At 39.6% G+C, this 23,499-nt stretch overlaps 1 protein-coding gene across 8 annotated transcripts in view; it reads left to right on the plus strand.

Annotated features, from left to right (window-relative positions):
* FAM13C (family with sequence similarity 13 member C) overlaps positions 1-23,499 on the plus strand; it is a 112,261-nt gene that overhangs the window by 16,134 nt on the left and 72,628 nt on the right. For 6 of the 8 annotated variants that reach the window (XM_005565803.4, XM_074002124.1, XM_005565806.4 and 3 more), the window contains one exon: positions 20,061-20,179. The exons of the other annotated variants lie outside the window; for them this stretch is intronic. In XM_005565803.4, the coding sequence (XP_005565860.2) occupies positions 20,061-20,179 (119 nt within the window). The remainder of the gene's footprint in view (positions 1-20,060; positions 20,180-23,499) is intronic. 8 annotated transcript variants of the gene reach the window in all.

Raw genomic sequence — 23,499 nt, forward strand, 5'->3', positions numbered from 1 at the left:
TCCTGGCTAACATGGTGAAACCCCGTCTCTACTAAAAACACAAAAAAATTAGCTGGACTTGGTGGCTGGCGCCTATAGTCGCAGCTACTCAGGAGGCTGAGGCAGGAGAATGGTGTGAACCCGGAAGGTGGAGCTTGGAGCTTGCAGTGAGCCGAGATGGTGCCACTGCACTCCAGCCTGGGTGACAGAGCAAGACTCCGTCTCAGAAAAAAAAAAAAAAGAAAAATAAGTAGTTTATAGAGTGTTTTATAGACTCATTTGGCTGGCACAAACATGAAAACCTCCTTAATTGCATATTTCATGAGTTGGCTTAGGCTGAACTCTGCTGCAATAACAAATAACCTAAATCTTTAGTGATATAAACCAACAAAAGTGCATTTCTCACACATGGTACATAACCATCATTGGTCACCAGTAGGTGTCTGTTCACCTCAGTCAACTAAAGACTCAGGTAAACGAAACAGTTGCAGTCTTGACTGTTGCAGGTTTCCAAGTCAGAGAGCAAGATTTCTTGAGGGTCCTGCACCAACTGTTACAAGCTCCAGGCCTAAAGTAACACACAGCATTTCCATTCTCTACGAATTGGCCAGAACTGGTCATGTGCTTTGCCCTAATCGTAACCCCATAACTCAATGGACCAGGAAGTACAATTCTACAATATGTCCTAAGGGGGAGAATGAAATACTGGACAATAGCACTAATGACTTCCACATCCCCTACTCAAAATAGCACACAATCCAAAGCAAGATGAAGTTAATTGGTCTTTTTTCTTTTCTAGCTCCTCACACTACTGATGTACTGATGTTATTAATGTCAAGGACTAAAAGAAGAAAAATAATATTAATTAGATTAATTAAGTATCACCAGAGGATATACATGCTATTATATTATTGTTTTGAACAGGAACTAAAATTTTGTAGAAGCATCCCTTCAGTGAAACACTTGCTTCATTATGATAGGGATCAAAGAAGTAGGTCTAGAATTGATTTCTTCTTCACTGCCAAATGAAACTTCAACCTCATTAATTTTGCTATTTTATTTAGGAATAATCGTGGTCCTGCTCTCGCTAGAAGATTGGAGTGACTTTGGGTTATGCCAACTGAACCTGTGGTGCCATGATTTAGAGACATTTTAAAATGTGATTCAAAAATACTTTCTAAAGAAAGGGGATTTAACAATCTGGATATTGTCAGATATGGGAGCTGGGTTTCTGCACACACATACATATGCAAATACACATCCTCGTGTTCTTTGTGATATTTATCCAAGAGCAGGGTGTTCTTTAGGCAAAGAAAACAGCTTATCAAGGACTTAGCCTGTTTTGGAGCTTAGAAGTAAAGCTGTTTGGAAAGTCTGGATAGCAGAAACAAAATGAACTGACATTTTGGGTAACTAAGAATTGCCCATCTTAACTTTATTAAACATGGTTAAACAACACTCAGGAACTGAGACATAACATATTAACCTCAAGTCTGCAATTTTGGGCCCCATAGTTTTCAAGAGATGTAGTTGCCAGATAAAATGTGGGATGCCCAGTTAAATTTGAATTTCAGATAAACAACAAAGAATAGTTTTAGATTAAGTATGTCCCAAATATTGCATGGGGTATACTTACGTAAATTACTTACTAAACATAAATTCATTATCTATCTGAAATTCAAATTTAACTGGGCATCCTGTGTTTTTATCTGCTAACTCTGGGTGACCCTATCAAAAATGAATGGCATGAACATTTAATCAAACGCACCTTCTCCTCCTAAGGTAGAAATAACCAGTTGTATTCATGTGGTCTGAGAGCTGCCAGGATTTTTTTTTTGGTTTCGTTTTGTTTTGTTCTTTTTTAGTTCAAACTTTAAAGGATAGTTAAAGTCAGCATAGGAAAGGAAGTTAGCAGACTAAGTCTAGGAGGTTTGTTGTACTATTTATTTTATCTTTAGTGTTCAAACAGCATGAAACATCCTGGAAAAAGCTGCTCACTCTCTTGGGATAATAAAGCCTTGAAAATTTGATAGATGTTCTCAAAAAGTTTGAAAATCTGCCCTCAAAGTCTGCACACCACCTTCCCATAGGATACTGCTTGCCATGAGCAGAGGCTGTCATCAAGTTAATAGGAAGGCCGACTTTCATGAGCCAGCTTCTGTGTTAAAATGATGAAAAGTGACATTGCTCCTGGCACAAACAGACAGAACAATGGTGCCATGTTTTGAGCATTAATCCTGTTGGAGATAAGCAGCCAGCCAGAACATTGTGGCTTTGAAAACTGCTGCTCTAGACTGAGGATACTGTCACAGGTGAGGATAAGTTAACTATTTTAAGAGTCATTTTATTATGTAGATACCTCCAGGCACAGGTAACTGATATGCTTGAGTTATGAAAGAACTTTGCCTTCCCACCTAACAAAGCTCATCGTGTTTTGTTATTAATCTTTTTTATTTTAGCTGAAGCCTCTATACCTCTACTGCTTAATCACTTGTGGCCACAATTAGGGGATTTCTTTCTTCCTTTCTTTTTTTTTTTTGAGACGGAATTTTGCTCTTGTTGCCCAGGCCGAAGTGCAATGGTGTGATCTCGGCTCACCACAACCTCTGCCTCCCGGATTCAAGTGATTCTCCTGCCTCAGCCTCCTGCATAGCTGGGATTACAGGCATGCGCCACCACACCCAGCTAAGTTTTTGTATTTTTAGTAGAGACGGGTTTTCTCCATCTTGGTCAGGCTAGTCTCCAACGCCTGACCTCAGGTGATCCACCCACCTTGGCCTCCTAAAGTGCTGGGATTACAGGCGTGAGCCACTGCGCCTGGCCGAAGATTTCTTACAGGAACAAAGATGTTCATCACTGCCTCTTTTGTTCTTTAACATGCTGAGCTACAATATTATGATTGCTTGGCTTGGTAAAGTTGCTGTGTGCCAGGGAAATTTCCAATAGGAAAGGTCATTCTGGTGTTAGATTTTTAGGTTTTTCAGCTGTAGCTAACATGAAATAACCAAAGGGAGACCGTGAAGGTTTAAAGGTAAGTCGATTTGCCAGTGTGGTAGGGGCAGCAGCTGGCGTTTAGTGTGTTTAAATCCAGGAAACACTGACCTTACTAAAGGTGTGACCTACCAGATTTAAAAATCACCAGGAGAGGCCGGGCGCAGTGGCTCAAGCCTGTAATCCCAGCACTTTGGGAGGCCGAGATGGGCGGATCCCGAGGTCAGGAGATCGAGACCATCCTGGCTAACACGGTGAAACCCAGTCTCTACTAAAAAATACAAAAAAAAAAAAAAAAAAAAAAAAAACTAGCTGGGCGTGGTGGCAGGCGCCTGTAGTCCCAGCTACTGGGGAGGCTGAGGCAGGAGAATGACGTAAACCCGGGAGGCGGAGCTTGCAGTGAGCTAAGATCCGGCCACTGCACTCCATCCTGGGCGACAGAGCCAGACTCCATCTCAAAAAAAAAAAAAAAACCAAAAAAACCAAAAAAATCACCAGGAGAAAATCAGTGAATGTTGTGCTTGTGGGTCCATGGGAGGGCATTATGCCCTCCCACCTCTTCCCTCTGTCAGGTTTTTCCTCCCCGTTGCTTACTGTCTTCTCAGCTGTATTGAAACTGACATTTGATTTAGGAACCCAGAGCCCAGATATTGCTCTCTCTGAAAGACAAAAGGATGAAACAAAAGTCTAAACTAGTTTAAATATTAGATTGGTGCAAAAGTAATTGCGGTTTTTGCCTTTGAAAAGAAATGGCAAAAACTGCAATTACTTTTGCACCAATCTAATATAAAATAGGCAAATACTAAAGGTTTAAGGCTATTTGCTTTTACATTTTATTTATTTTTTTTCCACTGGTTACCTATAAAGACTTTGACAGCTGTGACCTTTTCTACTTGATGTGAAGCATCAAGATGAAAATAGAGAAAAAAGTACAAAACCCTATTATATATCTCTGAGTACCCCACTCCCACCTCATGCTGAAAAACAGAATAGGGACTCAGTAGTTGGTTCTTGATGTAATGGAGAGTCTGAAGGAACAAGGGTCTGGATATTAGAGCCATTCTTGGGCCAAATGCCAGGCAGAAATCTGGTGAACTACACTCTAGCCCATGCAGCCTTGCTGTCTCCGGGATTTGGGGGTGAGTGAGGAGCCCAGGCAAACAGTCCACCAAGAGGTAATCAACTCTATGCTGAGATAGGGATGGGCTCAAGGTAGACATCAGGACGAGGGAGAAGCAGGGAGCTGGCACTAGAGGAGACAGGATTATAAATCTCTGGGCAATGGAGATAATATTCTAACTCAGAAAATAATAAAAGTTTTTGCAGACTCTTTTTTTAAAAAAGTTTTTTTTTAAATCAGAAAATTTAGTAACTTCAATAATTCTTGAGCATTGCTTTATTTTCCTATAATTGAAATGTTCATTATTTGGTTAAAATTTCAGTAACGACACACCTAGGGTTTATTACAGTATCTGATTGCAAGGCCATACCTGTGAACACATTTTGTTGTTGACTAAGATACTTTTGAAGTTGGTTTATTTTGGCTTTCTCTTACTTACTTGTGAACTGATTGCTAAATGTGATTTGTCTCAGAGTCTTTTAGTGTTGTGTTCTTTAGAAGGAAATGTTTCCATTGCAAACAAGACTAAACAGCCTATCTTCAACACACACACACATAAAATAATCCTCTGCCTCCTTATTTTGGAATGGATGATTTTAATCAGTCACCTTTTTTAGCTTTAGCTATGTTGGGACCTCTATTATATTTTGAAAACAACCTGCCCTATGCACACTGAGCTGGCCTTTCCTTTCACTTCTCAGACTATCAATTTCACTAGCAATCACTTTTGGGGCAAAACCATCAGTCAGTTTTGCTCAATTTGCCAAATTAGGTTCGATAACGTGGTGTTTCATCAGTGATGCTGGGTTGAGTGTGCCTAAGGGGGCCTTTGTTTTCCCTTTTGTAAGTTGAGGGGAGTAAAGACATGAGTGACAGTGGAATTCAAGAGCTGCCACCTAATTTATCATCCCCGTACTGTAGGATGTGGAAAGGATGGGATGATGGAAGCTAGACAGGAAGTTTGTAGGGGCTGGAATGTAAGGATCTTGGATTCCATCCTAATTAGTTTTCTTATTCTGGTACTTTGCAAACATTTTTCTATATCTATGTTCTAACAGGTGAGGAGACTGAACTTTTGCCGTGAGAGGGAATTTCTTTGAAATCTCCCTATAGGAAATACTTTCCCTCTTGATATGTTGAGGGGAGTAGTGGGTCGAGTAGTGTCCCCCTTCAAATTCATGTCAACTTGGAACCTCAGAACGTTGTGACAATGTGACCTTAAATGGAAATAGGGTCTTTGCAGATATAATTAATGTAAGAATTCAGATGAGATCATCTTGAGTATTTAGGGTGAGCCCTAAAGCCAACACCTGGTGTCCTTACAAGAAGAGGAGCAGGCACAGAGAGACATGCAGGGAATAAGGCCATGTAAGGATGGAGGCAGAGGCTGGAGTGATGCTGCCACAAGCCAAGGAGTGCCAGGAGCCACCTGGAGCTGGAAAGGCAAGGAAGGATTTTTCCCCTGGAGCCTTTGAAGAGAGCATGGCCCTGCTGAAACCTTGATTTTGCACTTCTGGCCTCCACAACTGTGAGAGAATAAAGTTCTGCTATTTTTAAGACAACAAAGTGTGGTAATCTGTCACTGTAACTCTAGGAAACTAATACAAGAAGGGGCTTCCTGAAGTTAGAGTGGGCTGGCTCCTTGCTGCTCCAGGGGAACTGGCAGGAACTGATGGGATTCTGTTCCAGGAGTATGTGAGGCACTAAGTAGACTCGCAGGGCAGAGACATATGGGCATAGAGCACTATGACTGGGATCCAGTGACTACACATTGGTATGGAGGGGGGACTTCTACCTTGGGGAAGCTGAGGCAGGTTGATGACTAGTCATTTAGGTTTAGTAGTTGTATCAAAGATGGAGAATTAGCACAACGTGGCTGGTAACCAGGTAGAACAGATGATCTTATGGCCTGGCTTTCTCAAAGTCATAAATGTAGTTGACAGTTTGTACAGGATGTTAGTTTTATTATCAACTTTGGCACAGTTAGATGGCAAGATGCAGAGTTTATTGACTATCAGTCTGGATTTTGAACCAATAAAATGATTCAGGACTCTCTTTCTTCATTCCTTTAACAACCAGCATTGGAGGGTGCCTCTGCTTGAGAGGCCATGGACCTCTGTAGTTGTGGACGCAAAGAGAGATGGGCCCTGGTGTTTGGGTTTGTTATCTGTCCTGGGGAAACAGTGAGAGGAACAGATAGTGGAGTCTTTAGCATGCACTGGTAAGAGCACTGCCTCTGTTGTCATTCTTTTCATTCTTGAATTCCAGTGAGGCACCTAAGGTTAACCATCTGAAAAATGAGGGATAATATGACCCACCTATAAGGTTGTTTGAAAGATTAAATGAGATAATCCAATGAGGAGACTCATTGGATTCCATCCTAATGAGTTTTCTTATTCTGGTGCTTTGCAAACGTTTTTCTATTTCTAAGTTCTAACAGCTTAGGAGACTGAACTTTTACCATAAGAGGGAGTTTCTTTGAAATCTCCCTATAGAGGATATTTGTCATTCTGTTTTGGCTGCCAAGCATCTGACCTCTGTTCTTGTGCTTGGAGAATTTCCCATTGGAGGGAGAAAAGCAGAATGCTTTATTCACTGTAATACATAGTACATAGTAAAAGCTCAATAAATGTTAGAATGTTAGCTATTAGTGTGGTTATTGTATCCTAATACATTATGACAATAGTGAGAGTGAAAATGAAAAGTTCGGGCTGGGCACGATGTCTCATGCCTGTAATCCCAGCACTTTGGGAGGCTGAGGTGGGTGGATTACCTGAGGTCAGGAATTGACGACCAGACTGGCCAATGTGGTGAAACCCCATCTCTACTAAAAATACAAAAATTAGCCAGGCATAGTGGCAGGTGCCTGTAATCCCACCTACTCGGGAGACCAAGGCAGGATAATTGCTTGAACCCAGGAGGTGGAGGTTGCAATGAGCGGAGATCATACCATTGCACTCCAGCCCTGGTGACAAGAGTGAAACTCCATCTCAAAAAAAAAAAAAAAAAAAAAAAAAAAGAAAAGAAAAGAAAGAAAATGAAAAGTTCCTATCCTCTCCAGAAAAGACTGATTGTTCTGTGGCCACAGTGACCAGTAACCATCAGAATTTGTTTTGTACCTGTTTAACTGGGTCAATAACAACTTGCTTTGGCAATCATTTGTGCTTCTGTGAGCTAGCCAGTCACTTGCTTCTTGAAGCTAGCCACCAACACACACAGTTGTAAAGCCAGACAATTGGCAACACTTAAACTCTAGTGCATATGCCCAGGCAAGTCAGCCAGTCAGCAACATTCTCACTCCAGCTTTACTTATGCAGCTAAAGGTCAGCTAATGCCTAAACATTCCAGCTTCTGGAAGTCTGCTAGGGCCTGCAATCTAAGGGTCTCCAAGCCCTAGAGAAGATCAGCTCTCTCTGCTTTGCTCAGGGAGAATGCCTCTGAAAGTGCAGTTCTTCCTGGCTTTAGCAAGCAATGAATTCAGTTTTTTGTTCAGATATTGGGTAGGGACCTCTTTCTTCAATGATAGAATTACACGTAAAGTGCTAAAAGATCACAAAAAAGAGGGCTATATGGAAAAGTTCACACAAGAGACGATTCTTGGCCCAAGTTGTAAAATGGGAGTTATTTAAGTAGAGAAAATTCCAGGAGGAGGGAGGTTTTCTAAGCTGAGGGAACACACTGTGAGTGAAGACATGAGTGATAGTGGAACTCAAGAGCTGCCACCTAATTTGTCATCTGTGAACCGTAGGATGTGGAAAGGATGGGGTGATGGAAGCTTGACAGGAAGTTTGTAGAGGTTGGATTGTAAGGGTCTTGAATTCCATCCTAATGAGTTTTCTTATTCTGGTGCTTTGCAAACGTTTTTCTAAGTTCTAACAGCTTAGGAGACTGAACTTTTACCGTAAGAGGGAGTTTCTTTGAAATCTCCCTATAGAGGATATTTGTCATTCTGTTTTGGCTGCCAAGCATCTGAACTCTGTTCTTGTGCTTGGAGAATTTCCCATTGGAGGGAGAAAAGCAGAATGCTTTATTCACTATAAAAGCTGAAAAGGCCACTATTTGTTTTTCCAGCCTCCCTTTCAGCTAGCACATGGACACAACTGGGGTGATACAAGTCAGAAGTACACACCCTAATCTTGGTTTGAGATGAGAAGCCCAGAAGTCAGCTCTAGGAGTGGAAGTGAATGCAGCAAGAAATGAGATCTGAGCTGTGAGCAGTGGTCATAGTGGTGGTTCCCATTGTTGAGTGCATGGTGTGAACATTGCATGCTGCAGAATTGACCTCTTTTCATCCATCCTAAGAGTCACATATTTTCAACACTTTAATATCACTGAAGTCAGGATGCTCCTTATAATCAATGTTGTATAGAAACTGATAAGCAGCATTATCATTATTTTTTTCTTAAAAAAAAATGATCTTAGCATCAGTGTCATTGGAGATTTAGAATGCTTAGGGTGGCAGAAGAGTCCATGTTGGATTATTTTTGAGCACAATTTTATTGTGCTCTTGGCCTAGTAGTCCCTTGTCTGGTTTTCCAACCATTTAAGTTATTCTGTAAGCTTCCTAATAAATTCATCCTTTGGTTAAGTTATTTAGAGTTTGTTTCTGTTGTTTGAAGCTAAGAACCCTGACTGGTATATGCTTGTCATCTTAAGAAGTCTTGAGCATACTGTAGTTTATTAAAATATCTGCTTTGATTCAAAAAAGCTTTTCTCTCTAAATCATCACTTAAGTTTGATGTCCCAGGATACTATGAGTTATGCTAATAACTCATTCAAAATTATTTATTGAGTCTCCCCATGTGAGATTACAGAGAATGGGTCCGATGAGAGAGTGACTTTCATGGAGCTTTCATTGCATTGTGTATCCGGTGGGCTTGCATCCCCCTGCAGAGCATCCTGCCATTCCTATCCTCTGTGGACTTGGCCCCAGGTTAAGAAGCACAATGCAGGCCGTAGAAAGCTGATAGACACTTGAATTTAGGGAAGTGATATTATTGCATCTGTTGTTAGGGACTGGTCCTTTCTTCGGTTATTCTCAACATCATTCACCTGGTGAAATCTTGTCTGTCTCCAGGAATTTCCTGCATCTTGAAGCTATATGGAAATTAGTTTGAGGAGTAGCGCTGGTAGGGGGTGGGGTAGCCTTTGGGTTAGAGACATGGGATATCTATTGACCAAGCTAAAAATGCCTTTGAGTTCAATGTTCTAGGTATTAAGCTTTTCCTTTATTCCAGATATATGCTAGGTATCCAAATTAAAGACTTCCTCAAAGTGAATGGTGCTAAAAGTAATATTTGGGTCTCATAGGTCCTTAGGTTTTTCCAAAGTCCACATAAAAACTTGCCATGTGTTACCTTTACGTAGAATATTCAATTCAGTCCAAATGTATTGTCTGATCTTATTGCATAGAAGGAAGCATCCTTTCTAAAGGGAGATCACCTCTGGGGGAATATATTCTACTTGTGGCTGAAGAGTCTGATAAAATAGTTAAAGAGATAAACAGCTCTAATGACTGTTAGTTGAGAAATGAGACATAGAAGCTCTTTGAGCAGCCTTTGATAAAATGAAAGTTGGTTGCTGTAGAGTTTGTCCTGCTTTATGCTAACATTGTAGCTGGAGACTTTTTAAGAGGAGCTAATATTTTGCACTTTTGTGGAACCTGATTCCCCAAATCTAGCACCTTGGGTATTACTGAGGGTATACTGGAGTGTTACTGTTTACCTAATGTTAAAGTCTTGACATCTTTGAATTACCATTAAAATGCAAGTCAATACTAGGCGTTCACAGGATACCACTATTTTCAAAATGTTTCTTCTCTTTAGATATCTTAGAATAATTTTCTTGTCAGGATTTGCTTTATTATAGTTGTTAATTTGTTTTTAGTTTGAGATATCACTGTACATAATATTCCGTTTCTTCCTTATTTTTATCCCAGTTTTTAAAAGTTTCTTAAATTGGTTTGCATGAAAGTGAAATCCATGTCAGCATTTCTGGTTTCTGAGACAATACTGTTTTCCTTCCTCATTCCCCCACCATCTCTTGACTCTCTCAAAAGAAACAAAACAAAACAAAACAAAAAAAAACAAAATAAAGAACCATGCATTCATTGTAAGATGGGAGAGCTCTGACGTTTCCACAATGTCTTTAAAAGGGGAATGTTGGAATGACATGATTCTCCTTTGTTAACTGTTCCACATTTTGTGAGAACAGTTGGACTTGCTCTAAAATTCTCAATGACTCGTTCAGCAGAAGGAAAGGCAGAGATGTCCCTTGTTGATACAAGAATATAAGGAGAGCCTAGTGTTGAAAGCTGTGGCATTAGTGCAACAGCTTTAGTAGCTGAAGTAATATTTGTGATAGTAATTTTGGATTTTTCTCATGACTGCTTTGGAAATAGAAGAATAATTTGATTCTTGCTAAACTAAATAAAAAAAGGGAGCTTGCAAAATGAAACATTGAGGGATATTTGAAAGCAAAGAATAACAGACATAGTTTAATAATTTCAGAAAATAACATGGTAGAGATTCTGTATCAACAGGCTGTTTGCCTTCTCAGCCCCCCAAAAAGGAATAAAAGGTAGGCTTTTCCCAGAAAGGTAGTGCTGTCTTTTAAGTAAGAGGTTTTTTATTTTTTTATTATTTTTTTGGGACGGAGTCTTGCTCTGTCACCCAGGCTGGAGTGCAGTGGCATGATTTCGGCTCACTGCAACCTCCCTCTCACAGGTTCAGGTGATTCTTCTGCCTCAGCCTCCTGAGTAGCTGGGACTACAGGCATGTGCCACCATGCCCAGCTGATTTTTTTGTATTTTTAGTAGAGACAGGTTTTCACCGTGTTGGCCAGCTGGTCTCAAACTCCTGACCTCAGGTGATCCACACACCTTGGTCTCTCAAAGTGCAAGTAAGAGGCATTTAAGGGATCTTAAACCTCAACTCAGAGGGAGATGATTTAAATTATACATTGTTTCTTAATTCATATTAAAATCACAGAAATTAAAGCCTCGCATGGTAATGTATGCCTGTAGTCCTGGCTGTTTTGGAGGCTGAGGCGGGAGGATCACTTGAGCCCAGCAATTGGAGAGTCCAGCCTGGGCAACATAGTAAGACCTTGTCTCTTACCAAAAAAAAAAAAAAAAAAAAAAAAAAAAAAAAAAAAAAAAAAAAAAGAAAAAAAAAAGAAGAAAAGAAAAAGTGACAACAGCAACAAAAATCTCCCCAGAAATAAGCATTTCCTTTTTAAAATCGTAGTAACCCTTTGAAGTCTAAATAATTCACTAGCTTCTATACTAGACCTGAGAGTCCATGTGACTGAGAAGTGAGGACAGACTCTTGACAAAGGGGCTTTCTTATCATACCTCTGCTCTGTGCATAGGACTAAGTTCTAGTAGAAAGGCTTAAGCTTGTGGTGCCATATTTATAGGTGCTGACTCACTGCTCCAGTTGTTCCATTTAACCATGATTTTTGATTCCTTGGTTTGAAAATTGTATTCCTTTATTAAAGTTTAACACAAGTAGAACATAAGGAACAGTGGCACCTATTTTAAAGAACATCATTTATAACATCTCAAGACAGAAGTCATACTATTGAGTGTACTTTTAGTAATATTTAATGTTTCTTTTGTTGTCTTACCCTGGTTTTCCTTATGGAGTTAAAATTCGTTAGCATTTTGTTGCAATATGAAACAAGTGGGTCAGGCAATGAGCTTCCTTCTTGAAGATTCCATGACAACCCACTCTGCATTTTCTTCCTATTTCTCTTTCTTGGTCTTCTCTGCAGTATCCTTTCCATCTGCCTGTCCCTTGAATGTTTTAAAATTAAATATTCTTATTTTAATTTGTAAAAGCAACACACACTCATTAAACAATTCAAGCAATTAAGTAACTTATCAATTATATCCCACATAAAAAACTATAACTGCACAGTAATAATACACACGCACACACACATACACAAACATATTGATCTACCCCTCCACCTCTCTATGGGTTCTTACTATATATACGTTATTTTGCAGCTTGAGTTTTGATGTAAAAATATACCATCAGTGCTGTAAATATTGGCATTCCTCAGGGTTTTCTCCCAAGATTTTTCCTCCATCTCTGCCTACTCTGAATTGTGTTACCTGACTTGTGGTTTTGGTCACCCTCCTGATCATTCTTAAATATGTATTGCCAGCCCTAGTCTGTCTCTAAGATTCCAGCTCCTCTATTTATCATTGCCTACTTAGATGCTGCATGGGTTCCTCATACCCAACTCTCCCTGAATACTGTTTCTCTTCCTGTGTCCACTTGAGGGAGCAGCAATAGCATTCACCTCATTTTCCCACATTGAGATTTGCCATCAGCATCTGTCCTTCTTTTTCATTCAACCACATTCTGTCAATCACCAGGCCTATTTTTTCTATCTTTTTAATATCTTTTTAGCTAATTTGTTATTCTCCATACTGCCTACCACCTCTGTCATCCAAGTGACAGTCATCTCTTGCTTGGGATGCTCTAACTTTCTAACTATCCTTCTTTCTTTGATTCCTCCTCTTCACCTTCTAATCCATTTGCCACACAAGCCCAAGGTGATTTCTTCCAGTGCAAATCTGAACATGCCTTACTTATAATATTCGGTGGCTTACCATTGCCAATAGAATAAAGCCCAAACTCTTCAAGACTAGTAGTCTTCATACTTAGAGGTTTCACATGATCTGGCTTCTGCCTGTGCTTCGCCTGCCTAGTTGTTCACCATCCCCACCTTTGACTCTCACTCTAAACATAGGCACTCATCCAGAGTTCCTTGAACATTCCATGCTCTCACTTACACATGTTTGCCTTGATACATTCTGCCTCCCCCTCATGCTATTTCTTCCAGTTGATGTTGACTTATCTTTTAGGCTACTTCAGTGATACTTCTCCCAAGAGCTAGTCTTAGTGTCATTCCTATATATTCTCAAAGCATCTCATACTTCGTCCTTATCCTATTGTAGCATTGATCATACTATACTGCAATTGCCTGTTTATAGTTTGTGTCTTGCCACCTCTTCCATCCCCCACCACCATTGCCACTACTAACTTGACTGTGAGCTCCCTGAGGGCAGGAAGTAGGAAGAGCACAAAATGTAGCCCCTGAGAGGGACCAAATATTTGATGAATGAATGTCATCAGAACCAAGATCCCATAAAGCTGCAGAGATGACCAGTTTCTGAATCTTAGGAGTTACAATGGTCAAGTCTAGTGCCGTGAGGGAGTGAAGCAATGTGATCATAATCAGAAACGATTTGCCTTTTGCTTTCCTTCATGCTTTATGCTGTTTGGAGCCTTCTGTAGTCTTAGCAATGTGTTGTAATTGGAGAGTTGGAGACCTGTGCAAGGCCTAACTCCTCAGTGGAGCAGGAGGAGAAATGCAAGGATTCCTAGAGGGGGAAGCTAGATTTTGGTTAGCTGATTGTCAAAATACTCAAAGCAGCTATCTCACGTCTCACAACTGGTAAATCCTGCCTCCCTGCCTTGAATCTCAAGCTCATTAGAGAGAAGACTAGGTTTTTAGGAATCTCCCTCACTTCAGAGTCCCTGTGTCCTTTAACCCACATGCTAGGGAGGAGAAAAAACAAGTACTACTGAAAACCCGCCTTATGCCTCATGACTGTTTTCTACTCTTTTGTATACGCCATTGATTTTACACTTGAATACCACCTACCCCAGCTGTTACATTTTAACTGTGACTGTATTCACACTGACTTGCATGGGATACTTCTCAGTTCTATAGTAAGTACATATAGTAACATATAATGGAAAGAGCTCTGGATTTGGGTTTAGGAGATTGGGGTTAGGAACTGGGTGCTCTAGCTCAGTCATATGATCTGGTGTGGTCCTATTTTATATAATTTTGAATGAAGTATTGAATATAAAGTATTAAATCACCTTTAAGGCAAACAACTTGAATTAATGAAATTCCTCCTAAATTGATCAAGAACTGTATAATATCAAAGCTGTTTGGGCCTATTGGATTATAAGCTGTATTGATTTTATTGAAATATTTCTACATTAGCTGATGAATGGAAATACCCAATAACTGCTGTCATGAGAATATAGTCTTAAAATACACAAATGTCAGTCAGACTTTGCAAAGTCTTCAGAAAGGCACCTCATGTATAAAAGGCAATCTTTCTGGCCTACGTAAGTCATCTGCCTTTTCTTCACTTCATTTGTCTCACTGGGGAAAACTGAGGGACTAAAACCTACTTCCCAGTAAATGAGAAAATGTACATAGAAGGTGCCTAGTTTAGTACCTGGTACAGAGCAAGCACTCAGCGAATGTTATCAGATTTGGAAAGTATATATGATAGACAGCATAATTGAATGTCTGTTTTCTACTACAAATTCTTACAACAAAGCAGTAAACTGGGTAATATATATTACAGCTTAAAAAATTAGAATCAGGCCGGGCGCAGTTGCTCATGACTGTAATCCCACTTTGGAGGCCGAAGCAGGTGGATCACCTGAGGTCAGGAATTTGAGACCAGCCGCCAACCTGGTGAAAACTCATCTTTACTAAAAATACAAAAATTAGCTGGGCATGGTGGCAGGTGCCTGTAATCCCAGCTACTTGGGAGGCCGAGGCAGGAGAATCACTTCAATTTGGGAGGCAGAGGTTGCAGTGAGTCGAGATCATGCCATTGTGCTCTAGCCTGGGTGACAGAGAGAGATTCTGTCTCAAAAAAAAAAAAAAAAAAAAAAAAAAGGAAAAAGAAAGAAAAAAATAGAATCAGAGGACATCTTACTTCATGGATACGTGTGGATTTTGAGCCTATGACTGCCTTTTCCCATGATTTATTTTATTTCTTTGTTGAAATAATGAGTAAGATGGCCAGAAATAAGTTTTAAAAATAGATCTGAAGAAACTGTTCTCTTAGCTCCCTAGTTCTTAAAAGGGCCAGAAAATTTTAAATAATAGAGACACATTTTTGAAAGGACATTTAAGTCAACTCGTACATGACCTCTTTACCCTACTTATGACATGAATGTAATAGTCCAATAGTTTCTTTTATCAGGGTATAAACGTCTTTAAAATTCTCCAATTATTCAGAAGGACATCAAGTCACTTTCACAGACATGTGAAGGTTAAGAAAAAAGGTACTCTTGGGTGATGTAGGATAGGGTAGATTTACACTTTCTCTTGTTCACCTTAAGAACTGAAAATATAAGATTTTCCAAACTATAGTGCTATCAGATATATTAATTATGTCTTAATTGGAGCTTTGGGGAAGTCCTTGCTCTCGTAAATATAAGACATTATTAACAATAGAGTGATTAGGCTACAGAACCATTTAATTTAACAATTAATCCACAGTTGAAGAAAATAAAGTTTTATCAATTTGGGGACAGAATGAACATAGAGAAAACCTCAAGTATGAGAAGATGAAGATTTGGTATTTCGATTGACCACATCTTGGAGGGAAGATTTACAGGATGTATACATCCTTGAGGCCCAAAGTTACCTTTCTGACTTTCAGACAGAGAAGACGGACAAGATCTGGATTAGAATGGAAAATTGTTCTGTTTTGTTTTTCTTTATGGCCATGGATTTGTACAAATGGAGGAATTTGGAAGGACCTGAAGCAATGGCCTTGCCATTTGATCAAAACTAGATGATCCCAAGTCCTACAAGAGTCAGCTGAACTCACTAAAATGGCAACAAGAACAAAATATCATATTTCCCTGTTCTGGTTTAGAGGCAGCTAATTTTTCCTTACGTAAGTTTGGGTTTTGAGCCTCTTGAGTTAATAGCTTTCCTTTTGCTATCATGCACACTCTGCTAGCCTCAGCACCTGGATCAGATAAATAGCCTAAATGATGTTTGTTTCATGGACTGCTTTCTTATGAACTATCTCAGAATGTAGTCAATTTGATGGTCCCTGCATTTGGCAGAGAACCAACAAATCACCCCACTGAGGTGGACTTGGGACATACTAGGAGTGAGGTGGAGGGTAGATGAAGATGGCTGGGAACAGGAAAATATGTGGGATGCCTTTCCTTCCAGGTGCCCATCTGGGCTACACTTGGCCAGATGGCAGGAAGACCAAGCATGGGGCAGAGGATTTTGGCTTCTTCCCTCATTCCCCTTGGTCAGCTTGGATCTGACCATTTGACAGACACATTAACACAGAAGTAAAAAGTTAGAATCTGCTCTTATCCTTTAGTCTGTGTCAAACAGTAGATTTTAAAGTTCTTTGGGGCAAGAGTGTCTTATTCACTTCTCTATAACCCTCTCAACTATCAAAATGCTTGGTATATAGTAGTGATTTTTTTAGGTAAAAATATATCTTAGTTATTTCAGAATACATACCCTCCTTTAATGTTCTAGAATTTTTGAGCTGAATGTTACAGTGGATTCTAAACAGAGTGATGAAGCTTAAATGGGCAAAGGTAATCAAATGTGTTCTTTATTTCCTTTCTTGATGTTGTCACCTTTTTGGGGGGTGGGGGATGGGGACAAACTGTTAACTCTCAATCTTTTACAAATACGTTATTTACTCTAAGGACTTTCTTTGGCAGCCCTAGTTAACGTTCACCAGATGGTGGAGTCCAACTGGAACAGAGAAACGGGCTTACCAAGGAAGTAAGCCTTGGCCTCTCATGAATCTGGCTAAATCTCTTATAGAGGCAGATACATTTGATTGAGTACTACTATTCTTGTTTTGTACTCTTTCCTTTATAACTTTATGAATAAATGACAGCTGGCAGCACAAGACCTTTGAAAGCTACTGTTCTATTAATTCAATAAGATGATATCCCCATTTCTTCTGTCTTCTTTCTTTAAGGGAAAACATGAAATTATGTTTTAAAGCTGGTGCAACTAAGACTTGGGTTTTCCTCGCCTGTTCCCTGTGAGGTACTTGTGTCAGGACTTCTTGTGTCGTCACATGCCAGGCTGTCCTGGGGATGCTCTGTAGTTCCTTAATGCCAATGCACACATCTGTTCAGAATTTCACCTTTCTCATTTTTGAACATTTCTTAAAATTGATGGATGCATTTAATGTGACATTTTTTCCCCTAAAAGACTGTTATGTAATCAGACCAATGATGGCTTATAATTGATGGTATCTTAGAATAGAGGAAAGGTAATGTGTTTTAGTTATCTATTGTTGCATAACAAATAACCACAAAACTTAAAATAGCAATAATCATATATTATCTTTCATGGCTTCTGTGGTTCAGGAACTCACCTAGGGCACACTAGGGAGGTCTGTGTCTGCTTCAGGCTGTCTAGGGTATCAGCTGGAAGACTTAAAGCCTAGAAATTAGAAGCATCTGAAGGTTCATTGATTCCCATGTGAACTTTGCTGGGGCTATTGGCCCACAAGTGGTCATTCTATAAGGAGATAATGGAGTGGAAGGAACTAAACTAAAAATCTTTATTCCTTTTCTTATGAGTGAAATATTTTCCAAAATCATAAGGATCTCTGGAAGGAAGAATAAATTCGGCATTTTCTAAGAAAGGCTGCACTTGGGTTTCTGATCTGAGCGGAGCTTGTAGATCCGAACGTTGAAACACGATCTAACTTTTGGCAGTGGGAAGGGCAGCCTGTTATGACAATCACACATACATGTCATATCAGAGCCTGTTCCATCCATCAGCATTCAGGATGATTTGTACCAGACTTCTTATTTAGTCTTCCCCAATTCTCCCTACCATCTTGAGGTTTGAAATTCTTGGTGGGGAAAAGAAACATAGGTGACAGTGACACTCTTTTCCCCATTTGAATCAGGAACTTGATAGTCATCTGTATCCAAATACTCCTTATCTTTCCATTTTAGAGAAGAGTTCTTCTCTTGCAATCCTTTGAGATTTCTGATCTAAGCATATTAAAGAGACACTTTCTCTGAAGTTCTTGTTATTCATATCTAAGATGCATCCTAGATCCAAGGGAATCCAACAGTGTTTGGCCTCTGTAACCCTTCTCAACTTTTGAAGGTTCAAATAGTTAGATAAAATAGTATTTTTGAAAAAAATAAAATCAAACACTACTCTTTCCTAAAAGGATAAAGTTTTAATAAAATGGATATTTTTGGTTTAAACCTTTTAGAGTTCAGAGGGGCCATTTCTTAAGGCCTACATCAATTGAGGTTTCTAACTATAATGTTTAAAGTAATATTGCTATTAGTATAGAAATGTGAAATAAGCATTCCACCACAAAAATAGGTTTTCTTTTGCTGAACTCATTTGGGTTAATTCTGCAAGGATTACCTGAGCACTAGGTTCAGAATATTGAGCTTTAAGAAAATGTTTGTAAAAGCAATATTGTTATCAGTAGTAGTTCATATCTGCTGTGTGCCTCCAATTGGCAGGCACTTGTGGAATTCATGGTATTATCCTCATTTTATAGAAGAGGAAACTGAGCCCAGATAACTTATGTAATTTGGCCAAGGTCATACACTAAGCAAGTAGCAAGCAGAACTCTGTCTCACATGAAAACCATTGTGTGGGGAAATTTGACCAGTATTTGGGTAGCTATAGAATTTTTCTCAAGCAACTACTAAGTCTAGGGGACTGGTGTATACTAATGGAAACTTTTCATGTGGAGTGTCTTCTTACCTGAAGCTGGAGGCTTCAAAGAATTAAAGAGAGGATCTTGATAGGGCTAATGCTTTCCTTTCCCACAACTCTGCATGACTGTTCCTACTTTACCCCTTTCATATGAAGGCATTCATATGATTTTGTTGTAGAGGCTTGTGATGATGACTTCTTGGCAAAAAGCCTCACCATGTTGTTCTAGTGTGCTGGAAACATGATTTCTAAGACACCTGACACATTGACACTTGTACTGACTTCAACCCACACCCTTAATAGAGGAGCTGGGTCTCTATTGTGACCATAATATATTGCACCAGAAGACCCAAATTCACTGCATTGCTTGAATAATTTGCCTGTATGATGGTACCCATCTAGAGCTACTGAATTTCTCACAGATTTTTGTTTTAGTATCTCATTTATTAGGTTAAAGAAGGACTGTTTTATTCTAAAGAAAGTTCTTCAGTTAGAGATTTGACATGGCTCAAAGATGATAGTAGTGGAACTGTTGGATATATATAAACCTTTCATTTTTGGTATGTATGCATGTCTTTGTATTGAATCCAGATTAGTTTTAGTTTTGGTGTGTTTATTCTGTAGAGTGTTTAGCACTCTGAAGTTTTTCTAAATTAATGAGCAATTGCATCATGGGTAACCCACATTGTGGTTTCTTTAGATGCAGTGTAGCCAATGGCAATAGTCTGTGTGTATGAGGGGGTATGTATGAGTGTGTGTATGATAGTGTGTGGCAGGATGAGGGAAGAGATATCAAGGACTCTTGAGATCTGGAATTTATAAAAATGATTTGTTCTTTAGTTTTCAGATTAACTTAAATTTTTCTCTTATTATAGAAATAATGTTTATTGTAGAAAACTTAGAAAATACATATGGGCTCCCAAAAATAAATAAACATGACATCTCAGAGTTAGTCACAGTTAAGATTTTGGTTCAACTTATTCCAATCTCATGTGTGTGTGTGTGTGTGTGTGGGGGGGGTGTGTGTGTGTGTGTTACTATGTGTGAACATTCATATATATGTTTATTCTTGCATAAATAAGCCTGTACTATAAATATTCTTCTATGGATTATCTTTTCAGATGTATCCATTCATTCAATATTCTTCCATGACATCATTTTTAATATCTGTACAATTCTTATTGTACGGCTATGCCATATCTTTTGGACATTAGATTTATTATTATTATTTTCTTTATTCTGTTTTCTTGCAGCAACTGACTGATAGAAGCTTTAAAAATTTTGGACCTCTGAATTGGCTCCCTTCCCACACCACAATCAGCAGACTGTGTTATGCATTGCTGCTTCCCTGCCCTGAGACCCACTTCCGGCATAATAATGCTATGGAACTCATTGCTGTTGACAGCTCATCTACTTTTGCTGTTTCTTCTTGCAGGAGACAGAGCATGTGGTATCCAGCCAGTCAGAGGGTCAGGTGAGAGCAGGAACACCAGCTCATGAGAGTCCACAAAACAATGCCTTCAGGTGCCAAGAAACAGTGCAACTTCAACCAAGGTGGGCCCTTTGTTGTCAGAAGCTATTCTGTGCTTGTGATTCCTTTCTCAGAAATGCCAACTGTGTGCTTGCCAACCCCACACAAGAGGCGAGGCTTTCTGACTTTTGTTGGCATTCCTTATAGTCAGAAAAGCTGCTTAAAGGGGCCTAGAAGGAGAATCGCTGAGTGAGTTTAAGATAAATGTAAATGACCTACTTTCTCTGGCTTCCATTTGAAAGTAATCTGCCTTAAGTCTCAGGGGGAAGTGGAGACAGGTCCAGCCCTTGGAGAGAAATGCTGATTTCATCCTTTCTTATTCTTTATTCTATGCTAGAGGGAGTTAGATTTTCCTTTGTGATAGTGATAAATTTGTGATGACCATGTAGGCACCACACCAACTGATTTTTACATAGTCTCTCATTTAGCCTTCTCTACTTTCTCATAAAGCTGTGTACTCATAGTCTGAAAGATATTAAGGCACTTGCCTAATGTTGCACAAGTGAAAAAGACTGAGCCAGAATTTGAACCCACAAATGTCTGATTGCAGCATGGCAGGTGCAGATTCTGTGCTGACCCAAGTGTCTTCCAGTGACCTTAGCCCTGACATAGCCCCAGGATGGCCTCTCTAGCCTGCTAGACCTGCTGGAGACAGCCCTGGATCCAGAGCAAGGATGTGGGTGGAAATCAGCCTGCAGAAAGGTTGGCATGACATTCTGATGGGAGCCTGGCATTGCAGCTGTCTATGGAAAGTCTCTTCTGGAAATAAACAGAAGAAAGAATTCAACCACTAGTTGTGTCAGCTGTCTTTGTAGGATCTTGTGTACAGTGTAATCATAGCCCTTTCTCAGTGGAAAGGGAGGGCTGTGTTTCTGAGCCTGACCTTTAGAATTGTTTTTCTAAGGCAGCACAGTCTAAATCAACAACTGCAGAGAAGATTGGCTATGCTATGCAGTTGTACTTTTAAATATCCAATATACCAGATTTAAAGGTTGGAGGGGACCTCAAAGATAAGGTGCTTCCCTATCCTGGTGGATTCATGGCCATCTTTTATAACCCTCTTCACAAGCTGACTTCTTTTATGTGTTTATTGTTACCTGACCTCAGGTAATACCTGTTGGATTCAGCCTTGTAATTTCTCCACTAATCAAGACATTCTGCCTCCTATTTGAGGTATTATTGTAAGAAAGCTATTTTTTGGCTACTGGAATCAATTTAGTCAGTGACCCACCAGCCTGATGACTGTCTCCCTCAGCAAGAAAAAAGTCAACTATTATTCCCATGCGTATTTCAAAATAGTATAAAAGCAAAACAACGCAAATAAAAACCCAAACAAAGTCATTCATGCTTGTGTATGGAATGTATGGTGGTCCTGTAGGGGTAGATATTTAACGGAGACCAACAGGGGAAAATGATATTAGCAATTAACCTTCTCAAAGATGCTAGATGTTCAGTGAACTTAAAACCATTGTGTATCCCATTTTGTATTTCTCTTCCTCTGCCCCTTAGCAAACCTTCATAGGATCCTAAATATCTTGTCTTTTTCTCCTGCCCGTCTCCCATCTTTCATGTCCCACTTTCACAGAATTGAGCTTTCTGACCTAGCAACATTCCAGACTGTTCTGTGCACCACTGTCAGCAATCGCAGGATCTAGTGCTAAGTCACATATCAGGAGTGCTGAGGGTAGTTATGTCTAGTGCTGTTAGCTAAGTAACCTTTAAACTACAATTATTTATCACAACCATGGTGACATCACCAAGGGACATTCTAATGGAACTTTAAAAAAATCCATCTCAGAATATTACAAGGATTGTGAAATTTGATGAACTGGTGAAATGAGATCCGAGACTAAAAACAACTTTTAATCAGGTAGCTCACATTCTTGATAACATTCCTCTTCTGTTTTAAGCCAGCATCTGTCCAGGTTTGGGTATACCATGCTAAATAGAATCTTGATAGAGACATGATACTGTAATGGGACACTCCAGACCTAGGTCTGGTTTAGAGTGAAGGAATAAGACAGGCTAAGTCTCAGCAGGTGTAAAATGCCATCTTCTTTGGGGCAGTGAGTTGGGGGAGAATGCTATTAACATAATGAACACTGTGAGAAAAGGAAGAAAGATCTCTCTGTAGCAAGAAGCCACCTTACTCCTTGGGGTCACACATCATTTGGGTGAGACTCAAAGGAGTAGTCAGTCTTCAGAAAATGAATCCAGCTTCGTGGAGGTGAGATATTGGAGTGGATTGAGGTCATGAGGTGGGCATTGATCTTTCCACGAATGCCAAATAGTTTCATACCTACAGCTCTCAGAGTTCTCATGTTGTATATTGCGCTCTTTTGAGCACCAGGATCCTTTATGTATTTATGAGGATGAGATTCAGGAAGGTCTATGAACGTGTTTGCCCAAGTTTCTGTGTATATATACCTTATTATTGCTACTGTAATAACTGATCATGGCTTTAAACACAAATTTATTATCTCATAGTTCTGTAGGATAGAAGTTCAACATATGTCTCCCTGGGCAAAAAATAAAAATAAAAAGGTGTTGGCAGGGCTCCATTCCTTTCTAAAGGCTCTAGGGAAGAATCTATCAATTTCCATGCCTTTTCCAGTTTCCAGAGGCTGCCCACATTCCCTGGCTTATTGTCCCTTCCTCCTTATGCAAGCCACCAACATTGCATTTCTCTGATCATTCTTCCATAGTCACATCTCCCTCTGATCATGGCTGGGAAACATTTTTTGATTTTAAGGATTAATGTGAATAGGTTGGGCTCACTCAGATCTCAAGGTCCTTAATTACATTTTCACAGTCGTTTCTGTCACATAAGGTAAGATGGCAGAGGAGGGACAAGGATGAAGACATGGACATCTTTGGGGAGCTATTATTCTGTCCACTACATGTATGTTTATTTTTTTCTAGTGAAAATCTCTAAAACATTTATCAGACTCTCATATGGCACATATAACCCCAGAAAATATTTAGAACCCCTGTCCTAATGTCTTTCTACCTCCAAGTTTGAAAACACATGACTCCAGGGAAGATTCAGAATGGTTAAATGAAGGTTAGCCTAAAGCTGCCTCATTACATATTTGAAGTTCAGCCTAAAGGTTTTTCTGTACATCGTGAACTATAATCTAAATGGAGTTGTATACAGACTGTAGCCTACTCTTACACCAATCACCAAGTTGTGGCCAAAGGTGGCCAGCTGTTCAAATAAGGTAAACGCCGAATTGTAATGAATCCAGCCGTTTCTGCACCTCACTTCTGTTTTCTATATGTCACTTTCCTTTTTCTGTCCATAACTCTTCTTCCACCATGTGGCTGCGCTGGAATCTCTGAG

The sequence above is a fragment of the Macaca fascicularis genome, chromosome 9, assembly GCF_037993035.2.
Source record: "Macaca fascicularis isolate 582-1 chromosome 9, T2T-MFA8v1.1".
NCBI lineage: Eukaryota > Metazoa > Chordata > Mammalia > Primates > Cercopithecidae > Macaca > Macaca fascicularis.